At 35.8% G+C, this 25,997-nt stretch overlaps 1 protein-coding gene across 2 annotated transcripts in view; it reads right to left on the bottom strand.

Annotated features, from left to right (window-relative positions):
* Positions 1 to 25,997, bottom strand: part of KCNH8 (potassium voltage-gated channel subfamily H member 8) — a 185,932-nt gene that overhangs the window by 104,097 nt on the left and 55,838 nt on the right. For both annotated transcript variants that reach the window (XM_062602054.1, XM_062602053.1), the window contains exons 2-3: positions 24,886 to 25,119; positions 9,940 to 10,071 (exon numbers count right to left, since the gene is read on the bottom strand). In XM_062602054.1, the coding sequence (XP_062458038.1) occupies positions 9,940 to 10,071; positions 24,886 to 25,119 (366 nt within the window). The remainder of the gene's footprint in view (positions 1 to 9,939; positions 10,072 to 24,885; positions 25,120 to 25,997) is intronic.

The raw sequence follows: 25,997 nt of genomic DNA, 5'->3' as shown, positions 1-25,997 counted from the left end.
GGACCTCTTATCAGTGTTTCTGCAATTTTTTTTCAGTTCTTTGAGCACATTGAAAATGTAAAATTTACCACTAGGGACAATACCATAACCATTCACTGCTTTCTTGCATCTTGACAACCACAATAGCTCCACACTTAAGGTTATATTCCAGCCTTGGCTACTTGTTTGCTACTGTTGTCCTGTTTGCTTACAATGTGTGGCTGTTAGGCATAGGGCAAGACTGATTCAGACACATTGACTATCTTCTTCAAACAGTATAAATATAACCATTTCAAATCATGATGTGCAACAAACCTGACTGTCCACATGAGCAAAACCAGTAAAGGTAGTACAGACACAGCTATCTTTAAACACTTTGCAAGGAAGAGCTCTGAAGAAGAGATGGCTCTGGATTCACATGGGCAGCCAACCCTACAGTGCCTGCTATCTGAAAAATTTATATTATTTAGGTTTATTTAATAGTGTAGTGCATACTTTTATAAATAGGTGATCTTCCCTACTGCTGTATTCTGAAACCAGGCAGAGAAATAAACCTCCCCATTAGCTTTCTGTGTATTTCTCTAGGGTGTCAGAACCCAGACACTTTGCCCAATCACACAGTGAGGTGCAGTTACCTGGGATACCTTACAAGTACTAAACTGTTCCTTTATAATACTGGGTTCCATGAACCATTTCTCCATCATTTATCAGTCTTACAACTCTATCTGTAAAAGACTTCCTGTAAAAAGTAAAATTAAGATTTTTTTGTCCCCTTAATCCAGGTCTCGAGAAGCCCTCATCACCTGCACCATAAGGTAAGGAAAACCACAGGAGAAAGTGTGATCATTGCATAGACATCTGTGAATAGCCCACATGCTATAAAATAAATACAATGAAGTCTACAGGAAACACAACAGTACTTGTTCATAGCCAATAACATTAAGGCAAAATATATTTTATAGACAGTTCTCAAAAAAAAACCAAAAACCCACAAAAAACCCAACAAGGAACTTCCAAAGGAAACAATTAGGGAAAAACAATACAAATGGATTCTGAAAGAACAGAAAAATCCTTCAAAATCAGAATGCTTGTATGAAGTTTTGTAGGCTTTTTAAAAATTTCAGCTGAGTTTCAGATGTTATTCTCCAGGGGACAGCACACCGGCAGTTGTGAATAAAAGGAAAAATGATAAAAGCCTGCTTTTGTGTTAATGACAGAATAAAAGCACTACAACGAGCAATAGGCTGCAGGAGTTCTGTTGGTTGCAGCCACATTCTTTCTGTCAACAACAACCAAATATTCACAGAACTGCTAGCTGTATGGTGGATCCAGGCTGGCCTGTAACAATTTTTTTTTCTGTTAACAGATTAACTGATTTAAGAAGATGTACTTCACGCACATATAGCTGAAAGCCTGTAAATATTATTACAGAATATTTTTTAAAGGGACCAGTTTTGCACAGAATCAATTGTATGATTTTCATAATTTTTGTATTGTGTCCAGAGAAAATTCAGCTTTGAACAGTCAGAGAAAAGAAGCAGCAACATACATTAATACAGTTGCATAGATCAGAATCACAGAATCATAGAATCATCTAGGTTTTAAAAGACCTTTAAGATTATCAAATCCAACCATTACCCCAGGACTGCCAAGTCCACCAGTAAAGCAGGTCACTAAGGGCCTCATATTCATGTTACTTCCAGGGACAGTAAAAACCTTTAAACAGCAGTATGCTTATGAGACAAGAAATCCTTAAGCACCTTTCAGGCTGCTGGTTCTTCCATCATTAAGAAAAAAAGAATAGGGAGAAAAAAAAAAGCTTGTCATAGGTTGTATTTCCCACAGTGAATGCTAGCTCACAGCAACGTGATGTGTTTATTTATCATTATGAACAAAAACATAACTGTAATAATACAGAGAATATTTTAAATATTTTTTAAAAACCCTAGAGTTTAAATATTTCAAATTCTTTACGTCATTAAGAAACTTTTGATTGACTTCAGCAGGTGCTGATGTCTGTCTTTCTGTGTAAGGGTGTAGTATGTAAGGACATGGTCTTATTGTACCTAAAGGTATGTTTTCTTGTTTTCTTTTTTTCTTTTTCCCCTTTGATTTTACTAATTCAATCACATAGTTTATTTACTGATAGTCTTTCCTCCAGAATATTTGAGTAAGGTTAATGTGATATGATCATAATTACAAAATCATTGATCTTTTCACAATTAAAAAAATAATTGCACACAAGTTCATGTTAGTCACTTATTGAAGTGAAAGTAGGAATATATACACATGAATAATTTCTATCTTGCAATGGAAGCAAGCTTTTTGAAAATGAGGACTTCTTTTCTTAATATATTTATCTACAATTCAGAACCCGACCAGTCACCTATAAAAATATTTTGTGGTCCAAAGTTACAACAGGGAGGGAAAATATATTTTTTTAAAAATTTAGCTTAGAGAGCTAAGACATGAATAAGTTCAAAGACCTATAATGTCTGTGTAAATGTTTCAGGTGGTCTAGGAAAAACTCAAACCTAAACTGATTATTTCTCAAGGAATGAGATTTTCAGACTATGAAAGTGACAGGTCATAAACCAAAACTACTTTACAAGGTAGGATGGATGGTCATAAAACCATCTTTGTTGCAGCTAAACAATTCTCCTCTGTAATAGTTCTGACTTGCTGAGTCTTTATAGAACTTCAGTGTTGCTTGAAGGAGCTATAGTATGAACTACATTCAGTATAACTGCAGTTACAGGTGAATTCTGGAAATGGTCCAAGTCCTGTTATTTGTGTTTCTGAACACAAAGTACATATACAATATTAATTCTCGTCCTCATGTTCTCTTAATTAATAAAATATAAGACAACAGGCTGTGTCTAGGCCTATGAAAGTCTCTAAAGACATTTCTTCCTTTTCAATTTTTTCCATAAAAATGAGACGTGTATGTACAAAGGTTTGTCAGTCCTCCACCTCCTCAAAAAACCCTCCATCTAACCCCTCAGAAAACTCTCCAAAATCCTCCTACCACATACACAACTCTTCTAGCTAGCAAACTCTAAAAGGAAAATCTGAATATATTTTCCATTGAGTCTTTCATCAACCTAGTCCAACAAACAGAAAAACACCAGAATGAAAAAAAAGAAGAAACTCAAAACCACAAAATAACCCAAACAAACAACTTTCCCCTTCTATTTTAATAACTGGGTTTCTAAGGAAAATCTAGAGGTGACTTCATGAATTTATGCATGAACCCGTGAGCCAATGAACTATTTGGTTGCTAATACACATATTCTTTCACCTTTCCAGGATATCCCAGAATACAGTCTGTTCCTTTGCATTTGCTCAAGAATCTGCTTTTCTTTTTCTCATTTTCACTCAATACATACCACAAGAGACACTTTTTTCCTCACCTCCAGAACATATCCTGTGCATCTCTCAGATTTGCTGGAGTGGAACTGCCACTTACATTTAACTCTGGATAAAAGGCTAAAACACTGCCCATAAAGACTGGTATGCCTCTACAAGTTCAAGACTCAAATACAACTTATTTGCTTGCATAAGAAAGTGGAAAGAGGAGAGGCAGATATGCTCACATATATCTGCAGCAAGAAAGTAGAAAGGAAGCTCTATTTTTGTCCCCCAAGTGTTCATTTACACTCTCCTGCACTGACCAAGAGGAAAGCATCTTCTCTTAAGGTGGAAGATATGTAGACCCATCTGACTCTAATGGTCAGTCAGAAGCCAAGTCATCCTGGAGAAGACATAACTAAATCATTGTAGTATAAAGACTTCCCCAATGTTAGTCCTTTGGACAGTAGGAAAGTCAGGGTAAAGCTGTGCTTCTATCTCAACTCCTCCATTGACAGAATTGTATGTCTTTGTCAGGATGTATTGCTCCCAAGACTGAAGGAGGTGATCCTTGAATATTAATCAGCTTTCTTAGGCCCTTTTCCCCCCAGAGCTTTATCCTATGGTACTCTACCAACCAGATCCCTGAAGAGGCCAAAATCCACTCTCCTGAAGGATCTTGAAACTTTACCATTTCATGGACACTGCCCTCCAGCTTCACATTCCCCATAAGGTCTGCTGCAGTTTGAGCAATCATCAAGTAGCTGAGAGGGTAATTAAGCAGAATAAATCAAAGTGAACATTGCAGAATTTCTTAGAAGTGCAGCCCATCCCTGTCCCCAACAGACAGATTTTTATATAAAAATCTGGAATGCAAAATGTTTAGCACATGGTATTTCACCCCTGGCACATTCAAAAGAACTACCCCTCCCTCCAACAAATGATGCATAATCAAAATAAATCTGTTTTCTTAGAAATTTGTATAGAGCTAAGGATTAATAAACCAGAAAAAGCTAGCTAGTTAAACTGCAACACTGCAGCTTAGTTTAATCTGTACTGGGAAAGGGTGTAGTACAACTTTTAATTCACATTATTACAAGGGTAAATGCATTTTTGCCAACAGGCAGGCCAATCTGGAAGGAGGCTTTCAAACTAGGAACAATATGGGGATGACCAACAAAGAAGTGAAGAAGCAGTGGAGTGGACTGACAACTGGCTGAATTGCTGGTCTTTAGAGGGTTGTAATCTGCAGCATGAAGTCGAGCTGGATGACAGTAGCATTATGACTGGGGCATTTATGCTATGGCAAATACTATTTAACTTCATTAATGACTTAGAAAATGGAGAGTGCACTCTTGGTGAGTTTGCAGATGATGCAGTTTGAGAGTGAGGAACGGTTGGTCCTTAAGATGCAAGATGGTTCAGAGGGACCTGGACAGGCTGGAAAAATGAGCCAGCAGGAATCTCATGTAGTTCAACAAAGTCCTGCACCAGAGAAAAATAAAACCATGCACTAGGCCAGGTGGGGGCCAACAGCAGGCAAGCAGATTGTCAGAAAAGGACCCAAAGGTCCTGGTAAATGCCAAGTTTAACATGTTCCAGTAATGTACCCTTGAGGCAAAGAAAGCCAACAGCATTTAAATCTGCATTGGGAAGACCACTGCCTGCAGGTTAAAGGAGTTGATTCCTCCCCCTCTATGACAGTGGTAAAACACATCTGCAGCACTGGGTACAGATCTGGGCTCCTCAGTACAGGAGAAACATGGACATACTAGAGAAAATCTGGTAGATGGCCACAAAGATGATCAGGTGTTTGAAGCATCTGACACAGGAGGACAGGCTGAGAGAACTGGGACTGTTCAGCCTGGAGCAAAGAAGCCTTGGGGTAGAACTTATCAGTGTGTATAAATACCTAATGAGGGAAATAAAGACAGCAAAGCCAGAGTCTTCTCAGTGGTGCCCATTGAAAGTACAAGAGACAATGGGCACAAAAAAAAAAAAAAAGTGAAATTCTGTTTAAATATATGAAAAAGCTTTTTTTCTTTATGAGCAGTCAAACACTGTAACAGGCTGCCTAGAGAAGGTGTGAAGTCTCCATCCTTCATGATATTCAGCACATATCTGGACATGGTCTTGTTCTAGCTGACCCTGTTTTGAATATTGAACACTGGAGAAGACAATATCCAGAGATGCCTTCCCACATCAACTATTGTGTGATTATGTGGTTTCTATGTATTGCACACATTTTTACAATAATGCTGCAATAAAGCTGAGAAAATTTGTCCTGATAATTCTTTTCAAAGGGATAAAAAATATTTCAAATTATAAAACCACCAATGGATTAACAATGAAGGCTGAAGGAAACTTGTTGGAATGAGTCACATTCAACAAGGGAATTTTAGCAGCGGTTATAACAGTAGAACTGTATTATATATATACCGTACTGATCTATATAACCCAAATTATTTCATATTTGCAGACAGATTAGAGATCTAAAAGGAGTTGCAGACTAATTTAATTTCTTATTTCCCTACTTGGATTCTTGTAATTTCATTAAGTTCCAGCATGTGTCCAAGTGTATTATGGAAACTTGGTATTTAGAAATTAAAAAGCACTGAAGCAGGCATACCATACAGGAGTCCAGATTTGGAGTCTGGTATTTTCAGTTCAATCATTTTTCCCCTGGAAGCACAATGGAACTCTTAACCAGTTTACCAAAACTGTAAATCAGGATGTTAAAATAAATCTCCTATAAAACTGTATGAGAGACAGTTTCTGAAGGAAACACTATGTTTATAGAAAACCCAAACTTTTCCTGTATATTGGAAAGGCCAGCGGTTTGATTGAAGAGCCCAAGTTTGGGAAGAAAAGCTGTTGAGTTTCTTTTCACAACAGTAGATAACTATAGATATTATTAAACAGATGGAAAAAAATGTCCATTTCTACAATAAACTTATACAGGTAGGGAAACATAGAATGTTGAAAATAAATTAGCAATATTGAAAAATTGAGTCCTCTATGGACATTGCAATTAAAAGGGAGGTAGGGTGGGGGAGAAGAATAGTAAATTAACTAAAAAAATCTAAACCAAACTAAAAAAGCCATATAAGAGCCATCGACTGTCACAGCATTCTTAAAGACTGCCAAACACCTTAGGCATGTGGTTTTGTCTTATATGAAAGCCTTAAAACAAAGTCTGCTCTTCCCATTGGTTGATAGGGCTGATTTCACTGGAAACTTTTATAACAGAAGAAGAACAGGAAAAAGTTCCTTTAAATTTGTACTTAGAATGAGACATTCAAAAGAAAGGGTCACTGAAGACACCTGACGTTTGGGCTGGGTAAAGGGAAATCAGGCAAAAACTTGGACTTTTGCAAGGCACCAGGCACAATGGAGCAACTGAAGTTGTGTGAACAGATGAGATAAAATAGATGAGAAAACGTCCGCAGAAAATCAAAGAAAGTATCAACTGCCAAGGTCTGTAAAAGTAAAAAGGCAATCCACAAGAAAAGAGAGACCATAAAACCAGAAGATAAAGCTCAGGAAGATGTTACTGTGAAAGTAGAAGGAGAACAAGATTTTAAAGAAGAAACAGGCAGCATCAAAGGTGTAAAAGGTATGAGGAAGAATGAGTCTGGAGAAGACTTCTGGAGGGACCAGCAGTCAGTGTATTACCACAGAGTGCTGGGGGAGTGCCAAGGGGTCCAAGGGTTTAGGAGAGAAGAAACATTAAGGAATTTTGTTAGATAAGCTGTCCAAGGAGTTTGGAAATTAAAAGGAGATGCAATTTGACTTAATGTTTCATACAAATTATAAAAGTCTGCTCTGGGCAGAACAGAGAAGAGATTGAGTGAAACAAACAAACAAAAAAATTAATAAAACAGCCTTGCATGGGCAAAAGAGTTTCATACTGACCACGTCTGTATCCAAGTTCTCCTTCCCACACACAGTCTAACAAAAATAGATATGCCAAAAAGGCAGTAGAAAACTGCTCATAATAACAATTATCTTATAGCAAGAGCTGGCAAGTTTCCAAGTTATCTGATTTTTTTAAAGGACAAATTCAGTAATTTTACTTTGAAAAAGTAAAATTATATTTTTAGCAATATTAACTGTGAAAATATCTGGGAATGTGTATCAACCACTGCAAAGGGTGTTAATCACCGAACATTAAAAGAGATCTTTAATAACATAATGTAAACTCAATTTTCTCTTAAGAAGTGCATCCTATATGCCTGATGGAAGTTGTGATCTAAGAATCACCAATTACTTTCATAAGCTAAACACTCTGACGTTTCAGATACTGAATCAAGTTGCATAGATTGTAATAGGAATTCTTTTCTGACAATGATGAGATGATGTTCGCCACTGTAAGACTAGTGAATCACTCTTGCATAGAAGAATTTGAATGTTACTTAAAAAGCTAACATAACACTACATTTATTTATATATACAGTATATACAAATAAGCCATCACACAGTATCACAGTATCACAGTATGCTGGAGATTGGAAGGGACCTCAAATCAGCCATGCTGATTTACATAAAATTAAAGTGCTGGAATTGTTTGTAAATGTTTTGAATAAATGGTTAAATCCTGTGTTTGTTTTTTTTATACAAAACAGTGTATTTGGCAGAGCCCCAAAGTGATACTTTCTGTTGCTGTGATGCAAACAAGTATCACAATAGCATAAAATGATTCCCATTTTAAAATTATTATAAAGAGAAGGAAAAAACAAGTTTTAGGATTGTGCTCTATTCAGGATGAATACAAATTTTTAAATGTACAACACCAAACAAGAGTTAAAATCTGCTTAGGTTTATGATTTAACATGAACATCAAAAGCTAAAGATAATTTAAATCCATCCTAAAATAAGCATACAGCTATAAAATGTTTATCACATAAACAATAGCTGTCAGTTTACAAGTAATCAGTGATAAGCCTATATCAAGTCATCACTGGCATACCAAATGTGATTTCTTGCTGAGGGTATCCTGAAAAACTGTATCTCTCCTAAGGAAAATCATTAACATTTAAAACACAGATGTTCTGACAATCTCTCTTCTACATGACCCCATGTAGCATGTTTTAACGAAGTACCTCCCTAAAACATCCATAACAGTAAGGTTTTCTTTAGGATAAACTAGATAAAATATTTTTTATATTTTATATAGGTTACTTTGAGGTGAAGCAATGGGTTGAAATTGTAAGTAAGCAAAAGCTGCAAAACTTATTTGTGTACTACTTCAAAACCTTTCTTCAGTCTTTCAGCTCAGAAATTCTCAAATATGTTCAGTGCAAAAAGTGAAGGATTGAAAAAAACCCAAATCCTCCATTATTCAGGGCTTGAAAAGTAAGACAAAGGTGAAATTATTTGTCCAGATGTACAAAAGAGGCAGACATTCTTAACATAAATGTTGGTTTGCAAATATTCAGCAGCACACGGAAGCATATTTTCTGTTTTAAATTACTAAAATACTGTAAAAAAAATTACTGAATTACAATTCTCTGTAACTGAAATATAACCATTTTGTTGAAAACCTAATATTTTAAATCAGAAAAAAAGATGAATATTAACTGTTCCCCCACTTCAGAAACACTTAAAGAATAAAAGGCCATACCTATGTATTTTCTGAGATATGCAGAGATCAAATGACTACCACAAGGTGAAAAAATTAAATAAAACCCAGAGAGTATCAGATTGGGAAGATAAACATTAATGAAATTTTGAAGAATTCTGAAAGTTACTCTTTGTGTATGCAGAAAATCTTTTCTAGACAGTTCCTTTGACACCAAAAAGATGCAAACCTAATGTCTTGACTCAATATACCTTTACACAATGTAAACCTGGGATAAGTTCACTGCCTTTGATTCACAGCAAAGGTCAATGCTGACTGCATAACCTCCATACTTGCACACTGTCTTTGAATTGTGTTAGTAGAATTCAGCAAAACTTGACTCACTATACAGTCAAAATTATGTTATGGCAGCTGTGAAGTGTTAGTATAACACAATCTTTTACAAAATTAATCAGAGAATCCTTGCACTGTTTACTTTCAGAAGCAAACAAATGTAAGAATGTGCTTCTTATACTACTGGATATTCCTAAAGACAAAATAAAGATATTAATTCTGTATAATGTAATGAAAATTAGAGGAAACAGGAATAGATCCACTTCTCAACATGCAAAATAATTTCTAAAGTTGTATGTTCAGCTAATGGAAAAACATGAAAAAATGTATTCACCCATCTCTCAGCTATGCTGGAATCAGATTCGCAGGAGGAATATTTTAAAAGGTAGCCTTGAAAAAAATCTAGAAAGTAAATAAATTAAATAATGGCATATTAAAAAAAATTCTAATTTAAAGACAATGTACTCTTTGCCCTGGATTCCCTGTTTACAGACTGTGGACCAATGCATAAATAAGAAAAATATACAAACAAGAATTTCAACAGATTATTTTTCTTTCCATGTCATATATTAATTTCTTCTTTGAAAAGCTATGAGATCTCTATATTGAAAAGTGTACATGAGAGGGAGAGCTCATGGAGGTATGACTCTCAAAAAATTATCAGTGTTGGTTCTTATCAATGTTGTTACACGAACCTTCCTTTTTGTCTTCTGCAGGAATCTTCACTTTTGTGTCTGTTATATCTTTGAAAGAGGCCAGAAAGAGTACTACATCTCCTTTTTCATTCTTTATAGGAACAATATCCAGTAAGCACCAGAATGAAGAGCCTGCAAGGATAAAGAACGATTTTAATTCAAACAGCTGTCTTTTAGCAGAGAGAGGAAAAAAAAAAAAAAGTAAACTACTAAATTACCTATGTAATTCTAAAAAAAAATAATTAAAAAAATCTTATTTAGAAGGTCAGTCAGGGTATCACAGATGGTTAGCCCATTTAAATCTCTTTGCATCATCGGTTGAAGCTCAGTAATACTGCTTTCTCTAGAAGCGAGACATTAATTTAAATGCAAAATTTATCTACAGGGATCATTAATAGAGTTTAATGAAGCTGCTTACTCCTCTGAAACCATGCTTTCCTTTGTGCTGTCAACTGATGCTGCTTATTTTACTGGAATAGCTTTCACTTTGTTACCCTGACGTCTGAAACTTCCATGTTTACTGTAGAATCATTCTCCCTTAACTATCTGACTTGATACTCATTAAAATCACTTGACAGAAGACCTGATACTCAGGGCATCATTCCAGTAATTCAAAGATATTTAAACTAATCAGATATCAGACTTAGAACAGAAGCAGAATTAAGTCCATGCATTTTACAGATGATGAGATTTATAATATCACAATCATCTGTAAGATTAGTATCAGCTGTCTTCCTTATTGTCTATAGTGTTCACCTTGCTAAAACTTAACTTAGACGATGCTGACTTTGGAAATAGTTTTAATTCTTGTAAACCTCTCTCCACGCCTGCTACATACTTATATGGTTTAAAATAAACTGTTACTATTGTCACTGGCTGTGTCACATGTCCTATTTGCAAGACCAGTTTTTCAATTCCAACAACATCATTCATAAGTTTGCTGTTAATGCAGACCACTCATAATGGAAGATAATGAATGCCTAAATGCTGGTAATGCAATAGAAGTATAATAAAAGTCTCAGCAAACATCCTATATTCCAATCCCATCCATTCTGGGATTATTCAGCCTGGCTGGGCATTAATGCTACCACCACCACCAACCAGCCTACTAATGATTTATAAGCTATGTAAGAACAGCTAGATAATTACTTTTTTAGTTTTAAATTTCTTTTTTGGACTTCTTACACCTCCACAATCATGTTTCTTATCAACATAATACTTTAATTTGTAAAAAACCGCCATAATAGTTCTCAGGACCACTGCTGCCACAGCTGATTACTGCCAAAAGATCAGCTGAGTTTTAGAGGGTTCCTTAGGGAAAGCAAGCAGATGACTCACTTCCCACTCTATTCACTATCTTTGGAGCTCTGCAGTTTTGAAAATTAACTGGACACCCCAAGATCCTGATTCAGCTTTCTAATTTGAATTTTCAACTGGAAGTTCCCTGACTGCCTGTGAGGGATGTATGTAAGCATGGGAGGTGAACCAGCAGCTTCACTTTTGAAGGACCACCACAGCTGAAGGTACAACAATATGCTTCAAAGGAAGTTCATCTGATCCTCTTTGTCCTGGTCAAGCTTTCCAAGAGGCAGACTGGCATCTCTGAGCACGACACAACTAGTTCAGTCATCAGGTAATGTTTCCACATAAGGTATTTTAAAAAGGGACAGGGAGAATTGGGAATAGGAGGAAAGAAGACTGAAGGAGAGAAAAATCATAGGAAGAAGCATATTTGGTTTATATTGGGTTTAAATATTCTTATTATGAAGATGAATACAGAGAAAACAAACAAGCCCTTTTAAAAGAAGGTAGAACTGATGTCAGAAGCAAGGTATTTCTCCTGTTTCTTCTTGCATTTTAATTATACATTCTTCATTCATTCCTTGTACAGATTTGACTCTTTTGTCAAAACTTCTGGGAAAAACTGCTCAGTAGTGTTACTGTCAGAAGTATTATAGAAAGCCATCTCCCTATCAATCTGAAGTGATGCATTCAAAAAGCAGCAGCATTGAGCAGTTTTACTTTACTCATTATAAATCTTAAACTGGACAAATTCTTATTTAAATAGTTATACTTTGCCTGGCTGCATTCTATCAGTATTTTCAGTTGTACAAGAAGTTGCTCTGACCTCCTTGCCTTAAACAGCATCAGTAGCTGCAATGGTCTTTAAAACAAGTGTTTGAATCTCCTCCAGAAGTAGAAGCATTTTTGAACTCTTTTCAATTGTTTCATGCCTTTTCAAGACACATACAAACACAGAAATTAGTTATTTAAGGCAGCTCCTGGAAGAAACTTGTAATCACCACCCATGTTCACACAAATCTAACTCAGCTATGCCAAGAAACACATTCAGTAATATTATCTAAAATGACAGATTTATAGGTTTAAGGAAGTTATTGTAACATGCTTCAACATTAGAAAAAGAGACAGATCCATTTAACATTTTGTATTTTAATTCATTTGCTGTTTTGTATAGCCAAAGTACATTCAAATTCTTTGCAGGTAAACATTAGTCACTGAAATTGTTCCACATCCTGTCACCATTTAATGTCATTTGTTGTTTCTCTTCAATCATATTTTCTGTCATTATCTGTCCTCATTCTCCTCCTCCTCTTCTAAATATGTCTGAAGATATTGTGATTAAGTATAGCAATTATGTATCAAAAATCATAAGCACTAGTAAAGAAAACACATATCCAATACATATATTGGCTACTATTTTCTTGAAGAGTTCCAAACTACGCCCTGCATGGTGGAGCTGTTACTCTTGGAATTACTTATACAGTCAATATTAAGAAGTCCTAAGCTGAGCTTGTTGGCTTGGTTTCTTTGTTCTTCTGTCTTTACTCTGCAAGTAGCAAATAAATATGAAGTACTCTTCAGGACTAGAGGAAATGATCCAGTTTAGGTCAGGACTAGATCAGTTTGCTCTTGCACTCTGTGAAGAAACAAAGTGTGCTGTCTTTTACTGTTGAGGAGCATTCTTGGAAAAATGTACTGATCCAATGCAATCTGTTACGCAGCTTTTAGTAAAAGCCAGCGTCATATAATTCTATGAGCCAAAAGAAAAACTCATCAAAAAAAGTGCTCCATTTTGTTACAATTCTTTTGAGTGTACTCATTTGTAAGACAGAAATTCCTTTCTTGCTTCAGATGGTGCACACTAATATATTCTGTATTGTCAAGAGTCACCTAGCAAAGACATTTCTTGAGAAGGTTTATTTATATACAGACCCGTGTTATTGCTCCAAGCCACCACTCTTGGAGAAAGAGTCTAATCTTTCTCTTGCATTATGAACTGAAGGTTCAAAATATATTTTAATAACCTCAAGGCTTATATAAGCACATCACAGGGAAGCAGGAAAGAGACCAAATGAAGCATAATCTTATCACAAAGCAACTTGGGTATAGTCCACCTCTTATATACACATAAAATGAATGCTTTGTGGTCACTCTCTTTACCACCCTTTCTACCTTTCCTCATTCTGACAGTTAGAAGTCTGTTCTCAGACTGAAATCAAAAGAAAGGTCAAAAGACCAAGGAATTTGAAAGGGAGATTCTGTACAAAACCCTGTTGTCAGATTGCCAATAGCCTTCAGAGCCAAGTATTCCTTTCACTAGAAGGTAAGGCCTGCTTAAACCAAGGAACAGACTCAAACCATTAGCCTTATTGATGAGCTATGTGTACTCACCATATGATAATACTCACTCAAACTTTAGTCATGCCCACCCTAGATAAATTCCAATGAAATACTCAGAATGGAAGCCTTTGGTGGATATCTGAATATTGTAGAGGTATAACATAGAAATGGAATAGGACTGACAAACTTCTTTTCTTTTCTTTTTTTTTAAATTCTTCACGAAAATTAATTTTGCACCCTCATAAAAATTTTAATCAAGCTTTTCTGCAGTATCTTCTTAGCCACACATACTCCTATGAATTACTTAGAACCAGTGATACATATGCAAAGCTATGTTATTCTTTTGCTCTTGACAGCCTGTGAATAGTTTTGTCCAGGCAGATAAGTTTAAGATTACCTTTTTTTCCCATGTATCAACTGTCAGTAGTTATACCCACTTCCAGACCTTCACTTCCTCAGGACTACTCGCCACACCACTCTCCAGACTGACACCAAACCAGCTTGTGTTATCACTTATGTCACCCAAAGGGAGGAAATAACAAATTAACAAATTCCTGTGACTTATTTCTAGCTCCCTGTGGTGAGAAGAAGATGGATAAAGATGAAGAGCTCTTTCATGAAGTTCTGGATGTGTACATAACATACCAGACTAACTAAATGTAATGTTTCATAGTCTAAAAAACTGAGTACCTGAATTAAAAAAGACAGTTTAAATGTTTGGCATATTAGATACACAAATCTTGTGACACAAGACAATCACTCTTCAAGGAATAATTGTCATGATATATATGCATAACGGGGCAGAATTAGGCAGCACAAAACATCATAAATATGGCACATTTCTTTGTTTCAGTATTTGACTTAGTCAACTATATATTCGTTTAAGCAGATGTAAATCAAGCCTTAAAAATGTAAAATTCACCACCCCAACTCCAGGGATTTGTTATGCAAAAGATAAAAATATTTTTATATAGATAGCTGTAACAACTTGTCAACAAGGTTGATGCAAATCTTCAGCATTACAGCATGGTCTCATTGACAGTGTTAGTAATTGTTAGCAAAATAAACCTACTACTGGATACAGGATAATGCCAGAGAAGTTTTAGCCTGCTCATTTCCACTTTTCCATCACAAAGAGTGGGGACTACAAGACTGACAGACCAGGACACCAAAGACTTTGCCTGGGGAAACCAAGCTCTCTCTTTCATTAGCTTATCCAAAGATTCCCAGTGTCAGTGATAACATTTCATTTTGAATGTTTTGAAAAGATGTCAACATTTTGTTGAGGAGAGCAAAGTGTAAAGAAGAAAACAATGCTTTTTAAGTTTTTTTGTGTTTTTTTTTTAAAGCCAACTACTGAACTAAAGAAAAAGGAATGAAGCTGAAAGGAAAAGTATGTAGCTATAATTAGAGTACTTTCTCATCAAAACTTGACAATGATCAATTAACACAGATAAATCAAAGCCTTGCTCCTTCAAGGAAATAAACACCTCATTCTTCTCCATCATCTCTACAGAAAACACACGTTCTGTATTAACAAAATCTACCATACTTTTTCTTCCTTGAATTCTGCTACTGTATCTGACAGCCTGTGTGCTATACCTTAGTGACAGTCTTTGGACTGGCAATAATGCAGGAACACTAACAAGAACACATACGGGCTATCAGATACCTGACTTAAATGGTCACTGATGCTTGTGCCAACAGTTTCATAAAAGTAGTAAAAAAGGCTCAAGAACTTGTTTCACCAGGTTCAGCATGGCAAACTGATCATGCTTGTATCCTGCCACAAACTCTCCCTGCATGTTTTGACAGTCAGTGTAAATCCATTCCAAAATATCTTAAGCCAGAACACAGTGGTATGCCAAGAACTTGGTAGAGGGAAGGTGATATATCAGATACCTTGATAACAAATTAAAAATTGCATTTCAATATGAAAAAATAGGAGTTAAACCTACGGAGCAAATTTAGAAAATTCTGTTAAAAACATCTCTGCATCCATCTGTATAGGCAATGGAATAGCACACAAAATTGTTAAAATCTATGACGTCTCATCAGAGAATGTGCAAATCACCCATCCATGTGTTTGCACCCTTTTTTCTGCGCTGAACTTCAACCTACACTGTGTTCCCTCTGCTGACAGGTAACTCAGTGACTCACATCATGTTGCCCAGCATGTCTTTTTCTGCCATCACTGCCGTGATGGAGAGGGGAGAGGGAAAGGATGTTCTAAGAGGAGACACTTTTTAGCTCAGCAATCTCCTATCCTTGCTTCTCCTGCAAACTGCCGGTGATAAGCAGAGACAGACTTAACCCATCCCCGTGTATTACTATGTGGACACAGATATTGTCTGTTATGGCAGCTCCTAGTCTGAGCACATGACTTTTCCAGCCTTAGTGTTCTTGATATTTTTTGTAGGCAGCAGCTAGCATGGTCTGCAGTGCACATTTTATGTAAACTAATTTATGAACTCAAGCACATCTACATTTCAGCTTTGTTTACTCAGCTTTCCTGTCTCTCCTTTTATAACTCCACTATCTTTCCTACTTAATGAAACTTCATCTCAAAATCCTCTAGTTACATTTGAGTTTTCATTGAGCAAAAGCAGTGAAGCTAAGCAATGCCTGTTAAAGCCATGTGACATACATTATCCTTCTGTGTACTACTTACTTTTTGTCTGCTCTAATTTCCTTTTCCTATCTCCATCCAGCTTAGAAAAAAAACCCTGCATTTAAGTAGATAAATACTTCCCCTATGTAATACATTTACCAGGTTACATTTATAACAATTAGCAAAATACACAGGATTATCTAAAAACTCAGTTAAGTCAATGAAATTTATTCTGTTTAAATGCAAAATGCTTCAGGACAGATTCACAAATATTGTCAGTCTGCAATTTACTTTTCCTCCACCTCCAACCGTCATTATTCTGTCATGGTCATAATACTATAAGGTATTCAGCATTTGTCAGCTACCTCCTGGGAAAGTACTAATTGACGCAGACTATTTATATAAATAAATATGAATATCTACAGTTAAAGTGGAAAAACCTCCAACAAAACAAACCAAACAAAAAACAAACCAAAATACTGTTTCTTCAATATTATTATATGGACTGTTTCAGCAATAGGCTCAATTCTTCCTGAGCAGCCTAGTGTTTACTTTCTTCAGTTGAAATCTGCTTTTTTCATTGCTTAGATTTGAGCAATCTCAAAATGAGTAGTTTCTTTTCCCTTGATTACTATATTTTTGAAACATATTATTAAAACTGTGCTTACAATCTATGGCCTTTATTCCTTTTGGATTTTCAGGGCTGCTAATCCAACACGTAGATGTAATCACAGCAGTAAATATGATTTCTCAGTCTACTGAGGGATGTACTTTGGAAAAAAATTAATGCAAGAAATTTTCTTAAGCCAGGATTATCTCTCTTATGCGTGTATGCATGTGTGCGTATATATTTATGTACATAACTACATATAGGAAAAAAACCATGTATTTATACACACAGGTTTTATTTTCTCTCAGTTTGTCCCTGTAAGCTGCCTAAGGGCTTTGAAATAGTGCCTGACATTTTGACATCAGGAGAAACTATAGCCTATATTCATCTAAACACAGCCACGTTTTCAAATGATGTTATTTTGCTTTTAAGTTCATTTTGTTCTCTTTAAAAGAAGTCTCAAAATTACATGAAATTTCCTGTAAGCAAAACCACAGAAATATTGAACAGACCACTGCACTTACAAAGAAAATTTTCCACCTCTGAGTTTCAAATAACAAGTGATAACAATATAAACAAAAATACCTTCATGCAATATATTTTCAGGACTCTGTTTCTACGGTCTCTTCCAGTGGCAGAAACAGAAGGTCTGGACTTTGTGATATGTGAGGTTTTCCAGCACTGGGAGAGGTTCTGGTCCCAGCCTCATGCTTGTTCATATAGCCTTAGACAGATGTTACATGCAGAAAGGGTATTCTGCTGGTTAGTTCTCTACTTACATTTGCAAAGCTCCATTTTAGAAACTGATAATGAATTTTCCACGAATTTAGTTCAGAGAAGTGGGTTTTTTTGCTTAATGAGAATAGCAGTGCCTCTATAGTGCCTATTATTTTAATTGTATCTGTTCATATTAATCAGCAATTTTCAGGATTTTCTGTTGAGCTCATAATTCAACCTGCACTTGGCCTGCTGCTCACAGGCACCTTTCTGGAAGGAAGGAGCTAAAGCTGGGGCATGATAAGGGGTCAAGTCATGGATCCAGACTGATATCTCCATCCTGTCAGGTTTATTTTTTTGTGTAGAAGGGGTTTGAAACTCTGTGGAATTACATAACACTGTAGAGAGGATTAAACTTCCCAGTTCACCACTTGAACCCATGTGAGCACATGCTGTAAACACACTCTGAGCCTGAAAAGAATTATAGTAATGCTGCCAGTTAGAAAGTAACAGGTTTTAGCCGTTTAATTACTTAACTGCTGTATAAAATCAAACTGCTTTTGAAACTCCCTAGCCAAATCCTTGGGAGAGTTTGACAGACAATGCTACCCTTGAGCCTCCTCCTGCTCTTCCAGAAAATCAGGGAACTAATGAAAAAGCCCATCACAATCGTCAGCATGGAAGGTGCCAATTAGTCTATACCATCATCCAGTGTGCGGATTTGGGGATCATGAACAAAATAAGTAAATGTTGGTAAAAGGAAGGCAGGTAGCCATTAGGAGAAATGGTACTTTGATTTTTATTCAACCAAAAACCAGCCTAATTCAAGGTGAAACATGGGGATAACAAGTCAGTTTTTAGCTAAAATATGATTTAAAACTAAGAAAAAATAAGAGAGAGGCTATCAGTAACCTCAGTGTGGCCATAAAATTGTGAGAAAATTTGAAAAGAAGAGTGACCTGTCTGATGTAGTACAATAGGTAAATACCTACCTCCCTTACTAAAAATGGATGTGTAGAAAGTTGCATAATGAAATAGATCTTTAAAAAAACGCAGACGTGCATTCAACATTACTAACAGCCATTTATATTAAGTGTTGCTGGAAGCCCAGGGTGCCTGGGTGGAAACACTAATCTGTTAAGCATCTGTAAGCAATGAAAAGCCCATCACTTTGTAACAATGTAGTAAGCAGCAGGAAACTCTCATATGGATTTATTTACTTATCAATGTGCTTCTAGGAGAACAAACCTTTTCTCAGTGAATTATGTTTTTAATAAATCATGTTGCTATTGAAAGAAGCTATTAGCCAATGTCACCGCGAGTGCCATCAGAACAAAATATCAGCACCATCAGTGAGTAAACAGCATTCTTGTTGAAGTCTCATTAAATTACAGCAAAGGATCTCAGATGTTTTAGATCACATTGTACACAGGGGATTTTATTGCCCTTTTGTTGTTTTTTTTTTCTCCTCTTCTGACTGAAGTTCATCCCCTTGTTTTGTCTCCTCACAGGCTTTTGCTGACTGCTTCACTCAAGGCTCTGCATACTTTAAACCAGGGTCTCCAGAGGAGCAGAAGTCTGCCCTGCCTTTCTCTTCTGCTGCAGAAGCTGGTACTGTCTCCAAAACATCTACACACTTCAAGGCTACTCATCAGAGGCCATGGGTAAATCAAATGAAGTGTTAAGAGAGAAAAGGAGCCAAAAAATTCACTCTTCTGTGAAACAGAGGAAAATAAGGACATGCTTTCTGTCTATATCCGCAACTAGACCTTTTTTTAAAAAAATGAATGTTTTCCTCAAGATCATGAAAATTTCTAATGTCTACTGAGCTATTTGGAAGGGGGAAGAAAAAAACAGAAGGGAAGAGGGAGAAAATAAGAAGAGGGGAACGGAGAGGGGAAGAAAGAGGAAGAAAAGAAAGAAAGGGAAGGGGAGAGGAAAAAATAGGGAAAGGGGACAAAGAAAAGAGTGCTTTTAAAAAGATACAAATTATTGTTTATGGCTCACATAATTGCAATAAGATATTATTCTCAGATTAGTTTTTCAGTGTTTCTTCCTCTTTTTATTCCCCTCCTCCTGTATTTTGCTATAATTTAGCTAATGTGAGCAAAGCAACCACAAAAGCTTTTTAGCTTTTTTATTTTTAGAGCAGCAATGGAGCAGCAGTGAGGTCATGTTGCTGAGATATTTTGCCGAGCAACTGGTCAAGGGACTTCGTCTACATTAGTAACTAGACATCACTGGAAAATGGGCATCTCTGTATGGATGTTTGGGTTTGGTTTTGTTTATTTTTTTTTTTCTCAAATAGAAAATTCTTACTAATGTCTCTTCTCTAACTGCTGGGCTTAACATTTCCCAAAGGCATGGTGGATTTCAGGAGGTTGTTAAAACAGGGAGTTAGTATTAAAAAGGTACTATGCAACTCCCATGTTTCAAAGTGGTACAGGATATTTTCAGACAACCATTAAAAGTATGTTTTCAAATTTCTTGTTGGAAAAAAGAGATATAATTTCTGCAGTGAGCAATTGTACTTTTGTAGAGAGGAAAAGCTTTAGGTAAACCTAATTTTCTTTCATTTCAAAGGAAATTAATTTTTATTAAGTTTCTTTATAATTAATTAAACCTTCCATAATTTAAAATTAGATTAATCTCATTAAAAATGCTTTCTGTCTGTTTAACAAAAGTCATACATTAACTGCAAATAATGTAATGGAGCCTTTGTTATCCTGTAGCCACATTATTCAACTGTAACCACAGCAGAGGCTATATGGGTGATGCTTCATGGCTTAAGGCTTATTTCTCTTGCCTCTGGCTGTTACTGATGCTCATGTGAGAATACTGTTACACCTAGACTTCAAATAACCTTTTGTCTGATGGCATCCAGTGACTCAGGAGAAGGCTCTGACTTTCACCCTTTATACATTCATATTCTGTTTGTCTGAAATAGACCTTGAACTTGACTTTGCAGATAATACACATTCTCCAATACTGATGAGAAGAGACAAAATACCTTGATTTAATCATGCTGACTCTAAAAATAAGAGATTTAGGAAATAACTATATTGTGCCTTCATGACCTTGCAGGTTATTTGCCAAATCTTTAGGGGTCAAGAACTACTAGTCACATACCTAAGACATACCTCAGAAGGTGTTTATATCAGTACACACATAGAGAATGGCAAAGTGTCCCTTGTGCCCCTGTGGTCTGTCACAGATGAAACAAATTGTGCTTATGCCCAAGCCCTAAGGACACTGGAAACAGTGGTTCCAGCAACACCCATTCACTCCAGTCCATTTACAGGAGGGATTTTAATTGCCCACAAAAGGCTGTGTAAACAGCCCTGTTTGCTGGGGTGCACAGATACAACAGACAAAGCCAATCAAATGTCCTTAAGGCAGAAGTGGCCATCACCGATTACATAGTGTCTCACGCAAGTTACTTGTAGACAGAAAGAGGCCAATTTCAGTGAAGGAAAATTGTAGGGCTGCAGGTCTTAAGAGGTTATGAGTAAGATCAGAACTCTTTTTAAATACTACAGACTGATGTCTGAGCCATAGGAAGTGAGTCTGATAGGGTCATAAGGGAACCAAGTTATAGCCTTCTCAGCAGCTGAAGATGGGAAAGCTTAGGCTGGACTAAGTCAATGATTATAGGGCTTATTGTATAATCATCTTTGGCTGTAACAGAAGAGGAAAAAATCCACACTGCTACATATTTATACTTCTGTCTGGGGCATGGTGAAGCTCTCATTTAACTACATGTACTTGCTATTGATAAATTTCTGCAGTGGTCTGGCAGGAAGAAAAGGTATTATATGTCTAAGTGTAGTTCCTCAGCGTAGTGTCCATTTGCTTTGAAATTACTCTAAAAAAAGAGATTCAGGGAGCGAGTTCTTTTCTCACAACTTACTTGAATTCAAAAAGGTTACTTTGCATTTCCATTATCATAATTGACAACTTAATTTGTTGCAGATGTTTTGAAGAAAGCGTAGAAATAGAGAAGAAAAAAATCCTTTAAACAATCACCTCCTAAGCTATATCATTTTAAAACTTCTTGAAGAAGGCCACAATCATAAAATTCCTTGTCTTTAAATAGTTTCATTTTCTATTTGTTTTCAAAACGCAATACAGCTGTGATGAATAAAAGGTTAGAAACTGACTGAGCAAACAAAATATATACTGAAACTATGATGGGAAGTGTCTTTTGAGTGAAATTTTCAAAAGACATCTCTCTCTGAACCTGCTGTTGCTACAGATCTTAACACTGTTCTGTGCTAATATGGCAGGAAATACCCTAGATGAGAAGGTACTAAGAGTTTAAATATTCAAAGGATTTGTTAAAATGCCAAAAGGAAAAGACAGAGGCAAGTTCTCATCCACTTCTAGTCAATTCCTGGAGGATTGTTTTCTAGATTGGTCAGAGTACAACTGCTGAAGATCATCCTGTTAAGATCCAAACCCAAATGAGAAAGACAGGGAAATCTTGCATTTCATCCCACAGACATTTTATTCAGCTCCTTACCTAGATCCTTGCAGTCCACTTTTACTCTCTACAGTGACAGCTCAGAGCAGTCTGGAACTTCCATGAAATTGTATACTGCACATGGGTTGCTGGAGTTGCTTTAGTTATAACAATCATTCCTTTAACTAACAACTATTGAGCATAAGTGATATGTTGATTCTTAAATGATGGTTAAATAGCTGTGAAAGGCCCCATTTCCAGCTTATAAAATTCAAATTAAAACTATTAAGAACTTTAAGTCCCTACTTTGAATCACTACTTGTTTAGAATGAGCAATCTAATTAAATGATAAAGACTAAATCAGTTTTAAATGGAGTTTAGATCAAATTAAAAGTATTAAAATATGTGGCATTTAAGAAATCAATCCATATTCAGTTTTGGAAGTTTGAATTTTTTTACATACATTTAAAAAAAAATAAAATTACTGATTTCAAGCTTCTACATTTTAGATCAAACCCAGAAGAAACCAAGTATAATTTATTGTGTTTCTGCATCCAGTTCCCTCACAGTCTTTTATTATCATAATGATATATTCATTATTAAGCTTCTAATAAGTATGCTAAGGAACATTCTTTGAGCTCAGAACTAGCTCCTTCAGAACTATCCCTGAAGCTGAATTCTTATACCTGAAGTGTGCCCTGAAAGTTTTAGTTTGGTCTGGTAGCTAGGCCTATGTATCCATATAGTCATTTTAAGGCTATTATTCCCAAAGTTCATATGTCTTAAAATATTTTTAAAAGATTTTCCTGCAACAAAGACATTTTTTTCCTTTTTTTTTCCCCTCAGTCAACATTGAATAAGCCCAAGAGTTCAGAAGTTCAATCTTTTTTTTTTCTGAAAAAGCCCCCAAAACCCAACAAATCACAAAACAAACCAAAAATGAAACAAACAAAAAAACCAAACCAAAAAAACATTTTTCAAAAAAGGATGATTTACCAAATATGCTGCCTGTACTTTGCAGCTCTGTAGAAAAGAAAATAAAACAACAACATTATTTTTAAGATTAATTTTGCTTTTATCAAAGAACAATTTCATGTTATTTTAATACCTATTCATTTCTGTTTCCCAGTGATACAGAAATACATGAAAATGAAAAACACAAGAGGCAGTCTGGGAAAATTATTCATACTCAGAAAACGTCTTGGAATGGCTGCCAGTCAAATTATACACAGGGATGCAAGTAGGACAGATTGTGGGAATTCTTTTATCCTAAACGATTTCTCTTTATCTATTTATCTGTGGTTCAGCTACTTCACTGATAAGCAAATTGACCTGCAATCTCTTTCTGCCTGCATTAATCATATCTTTTACAGGTTTGAAGCACCTCTTCTTAGTGCAAAGGAATCGCAATTTATCATTCAGAATAAAATCAAATGAATGTATTAGTTTTAGTTCTTTAATTTACATACATTAAAATCTCTTCTCACTGTGCCCCCTCATCACTATACAATGCTGGAGAAAAAAAGCTCTTATCCTTCCAGATTAAGACAATTTTTTCCTATATTCAGACATGATTTACATATTTGAGACCTTTTTTAAACAACCTTCCTGAAACATGAGCTTAAGAAACTGTGCATGTCTCTTCTAAATGCTAAAACCTAATAACAGACATCGCCCAAGCCTCCCCAAAAAGACAAGAGGAAGCATTTAGCAGCATCTTCAAAACAACATCAAAATTTCATCCTGTGAAAAACAGCAGTCAAGAACACAAGCCAACTAAGAAACATATTCCTAAGTCAGGGAAAGTGACAAGCCTAAAAAGCCTTCTCCTATCCCTCTAAATCAGACTATCTTCTTGCCAATATCTAGTTATTACTTTTAGAAAATAACTTTCTAAAGTATTTAATATAATAATATTTGAGGGGAAAATGTTTCATTAGTAAAGTCGTAAGAAGGATCTATGAGGAAAACATGTGGCCTAAACATATGCCTAAAAATTCTAGCCATATCATGAAAGAGAAAGCAATACTCAGCAGACCCCCACGAATCTATTGAACCAAAGGATCTCTGAGCATGTATGAAGGGAATCCTGTCAGTGTCTCACTTAGGGTCACCTGTTTGAAGATCACATGAATGTGAAGATCATGTGAATGATAGCAGTGTAAACACTTCCAGAATAGGTACACAGAAGGAGCCCGGTATAAATTAAAGCAGGTGATAAGTGCGCATCATGGGATGCTTTCTTCGATGGCTCACTCATCTTGGCTACAAAATGGTCTTTCTAAATGACCTGCCATAGGAGTGAAATCTTTGGCAGTGCAACTCGAAATGTACTGAAGACTATGGAGTTGCTTAATGCCCAGATTTTGTTTAGTGTGGCAATACATACCTAAATATAAAATTTACTTAGAGTGCTCCTTATCCAGCTTTTGAAAATTATTATTATGGTATTTAGATATAGTGGCTGTGGAGAATGAGCCATTTGGATCATTCAGAGTTCTGAGCATTTAACTGATGGGACAGAAAATTTTACATAGCTACTGGCTACCTTATGGTGAGTATTTTTAATTTTTTAATTACAGTTTCAGCAATAAGGGATAAGAACTTCAATATAAGGAAAAGTAAAAAATGTAGCATCACACTGAGTGCAGATAGCACAGTCTCACTTTGCCATTTTGGACCATGATTTTCTTCTGTGTAGTTTTGTAACTTGTAATATATGTAATCAGTAACACTAATATAAACATAGTCTCAATATGCACACAACTATCTCTATTCACCTCTATTCTTGTAGGTCTGATTATAGATATACAATATCATTACATAAAAATGCATGTTATTTATTATATGCATAAATGTGAAGTTTCATTTTTGGGACAAAAAAACAGGAAAGAAAAAACTTACCATTCTTCTTATAGAACATGATTTCTCCTTTGAATTCTACCTTTTCCTCCAACGACTTCTCAATTTGAAGAATCATCTGCTCATTTGTTTCAGCACCAAGTAAAAATTTACAGCTGCAGCTCTTCTGCATGACTTCAGTTCGTGCAAATCCAGCAAGCTCACAGAAGCCATCTGAGCAGTATACAATAGGGAATCCTTTAGCCACCTGAGCATTTGCAAGGATGAAGTTACTATCTGTAGAACACAAAAATAAAACATGAATTACAGCCTGAGTTCTACATCATTTGGCATCATACTTCAGCTTCATAGGAAGGCACTATTGGTCTTACACTTAAAAGCAAAATCCCAACTGCCTGCAAACAAGAATGCAACTTCTGGTTTTACATCACTGGTCTGAAATAAAATCAAGTCCACATAGCACTGTCATACGGTGCTTCCTCATGGCTATGTGCAGGTTGCCTCACTGCATCATCAAACAGTAATTTATAACAACCTCTGAGATGGATGTCAGCACATAAACACAACCACTTTGACCAAAAACTAGTGGCTAACACAGAAGCTTTGGAGGAATTTCAAAGGTGCTGTGTTATGCTGCCATTCAGACTACTACGTTGTCTGAACAAACACACCTGTACCTTAAAAAAAGTTAAGCTCTGTATGCTCCAAATAGGCTAAAGTTGACCATTATCAAAATTCAAACAATTTTTTTTTATATATGATTTATCAAGGGAATCCTTAAAAGTAGAGTTGTGGGACATTCTGGGGCTACATGGAATTGTTTATCCTTTTTTTTAATATCTTTTTTGTTTCTTGGGTTTGTTGTTTTTTTCTTTTTTTTTTTGGGGGGGTGTGGTTTTGTTTGGTTGGTTGGTTGGTTTGGTTTTGTTTGTTTTTGTAAGGGAAAAAGATTTCATCCAAAAGCACAGTCAGCTGCCTTTCAGACCACCACACTTCTTCCATATGAAACAAGCACAGCAAAGATTCACTATTATGTTACACCTTAATGCACTTGTTTAAAATGCAACTAACATGCATGATAGATTAACTAACAGTATCAATGATCAGTTAAAAAATAGCATATTGACATGGACATCAATCAACCAAACCCAATG

The sequence above is a fragment of the Pezoporus occidentalis genome, unplaced genomic scaffold (assembly GCF_034315485.1).
Source record: "Pezoporus occidentalis ecotype Australia unplaced genomic scaffold, CSIRO_AGI_Poc_V1 ctg75, whole genome shotgun sequence".
Classification (NCBI taxonomy): domain Eukaryota; kingdom Metazoa; phylum Chordata; class Aves; order Psittaciformes; family Psittacidae; genus Pezoporus; species Pezoporus occidentalis.
This window is presented reverse-complemented; position numbering and strand designations above follow the sequence as displayed.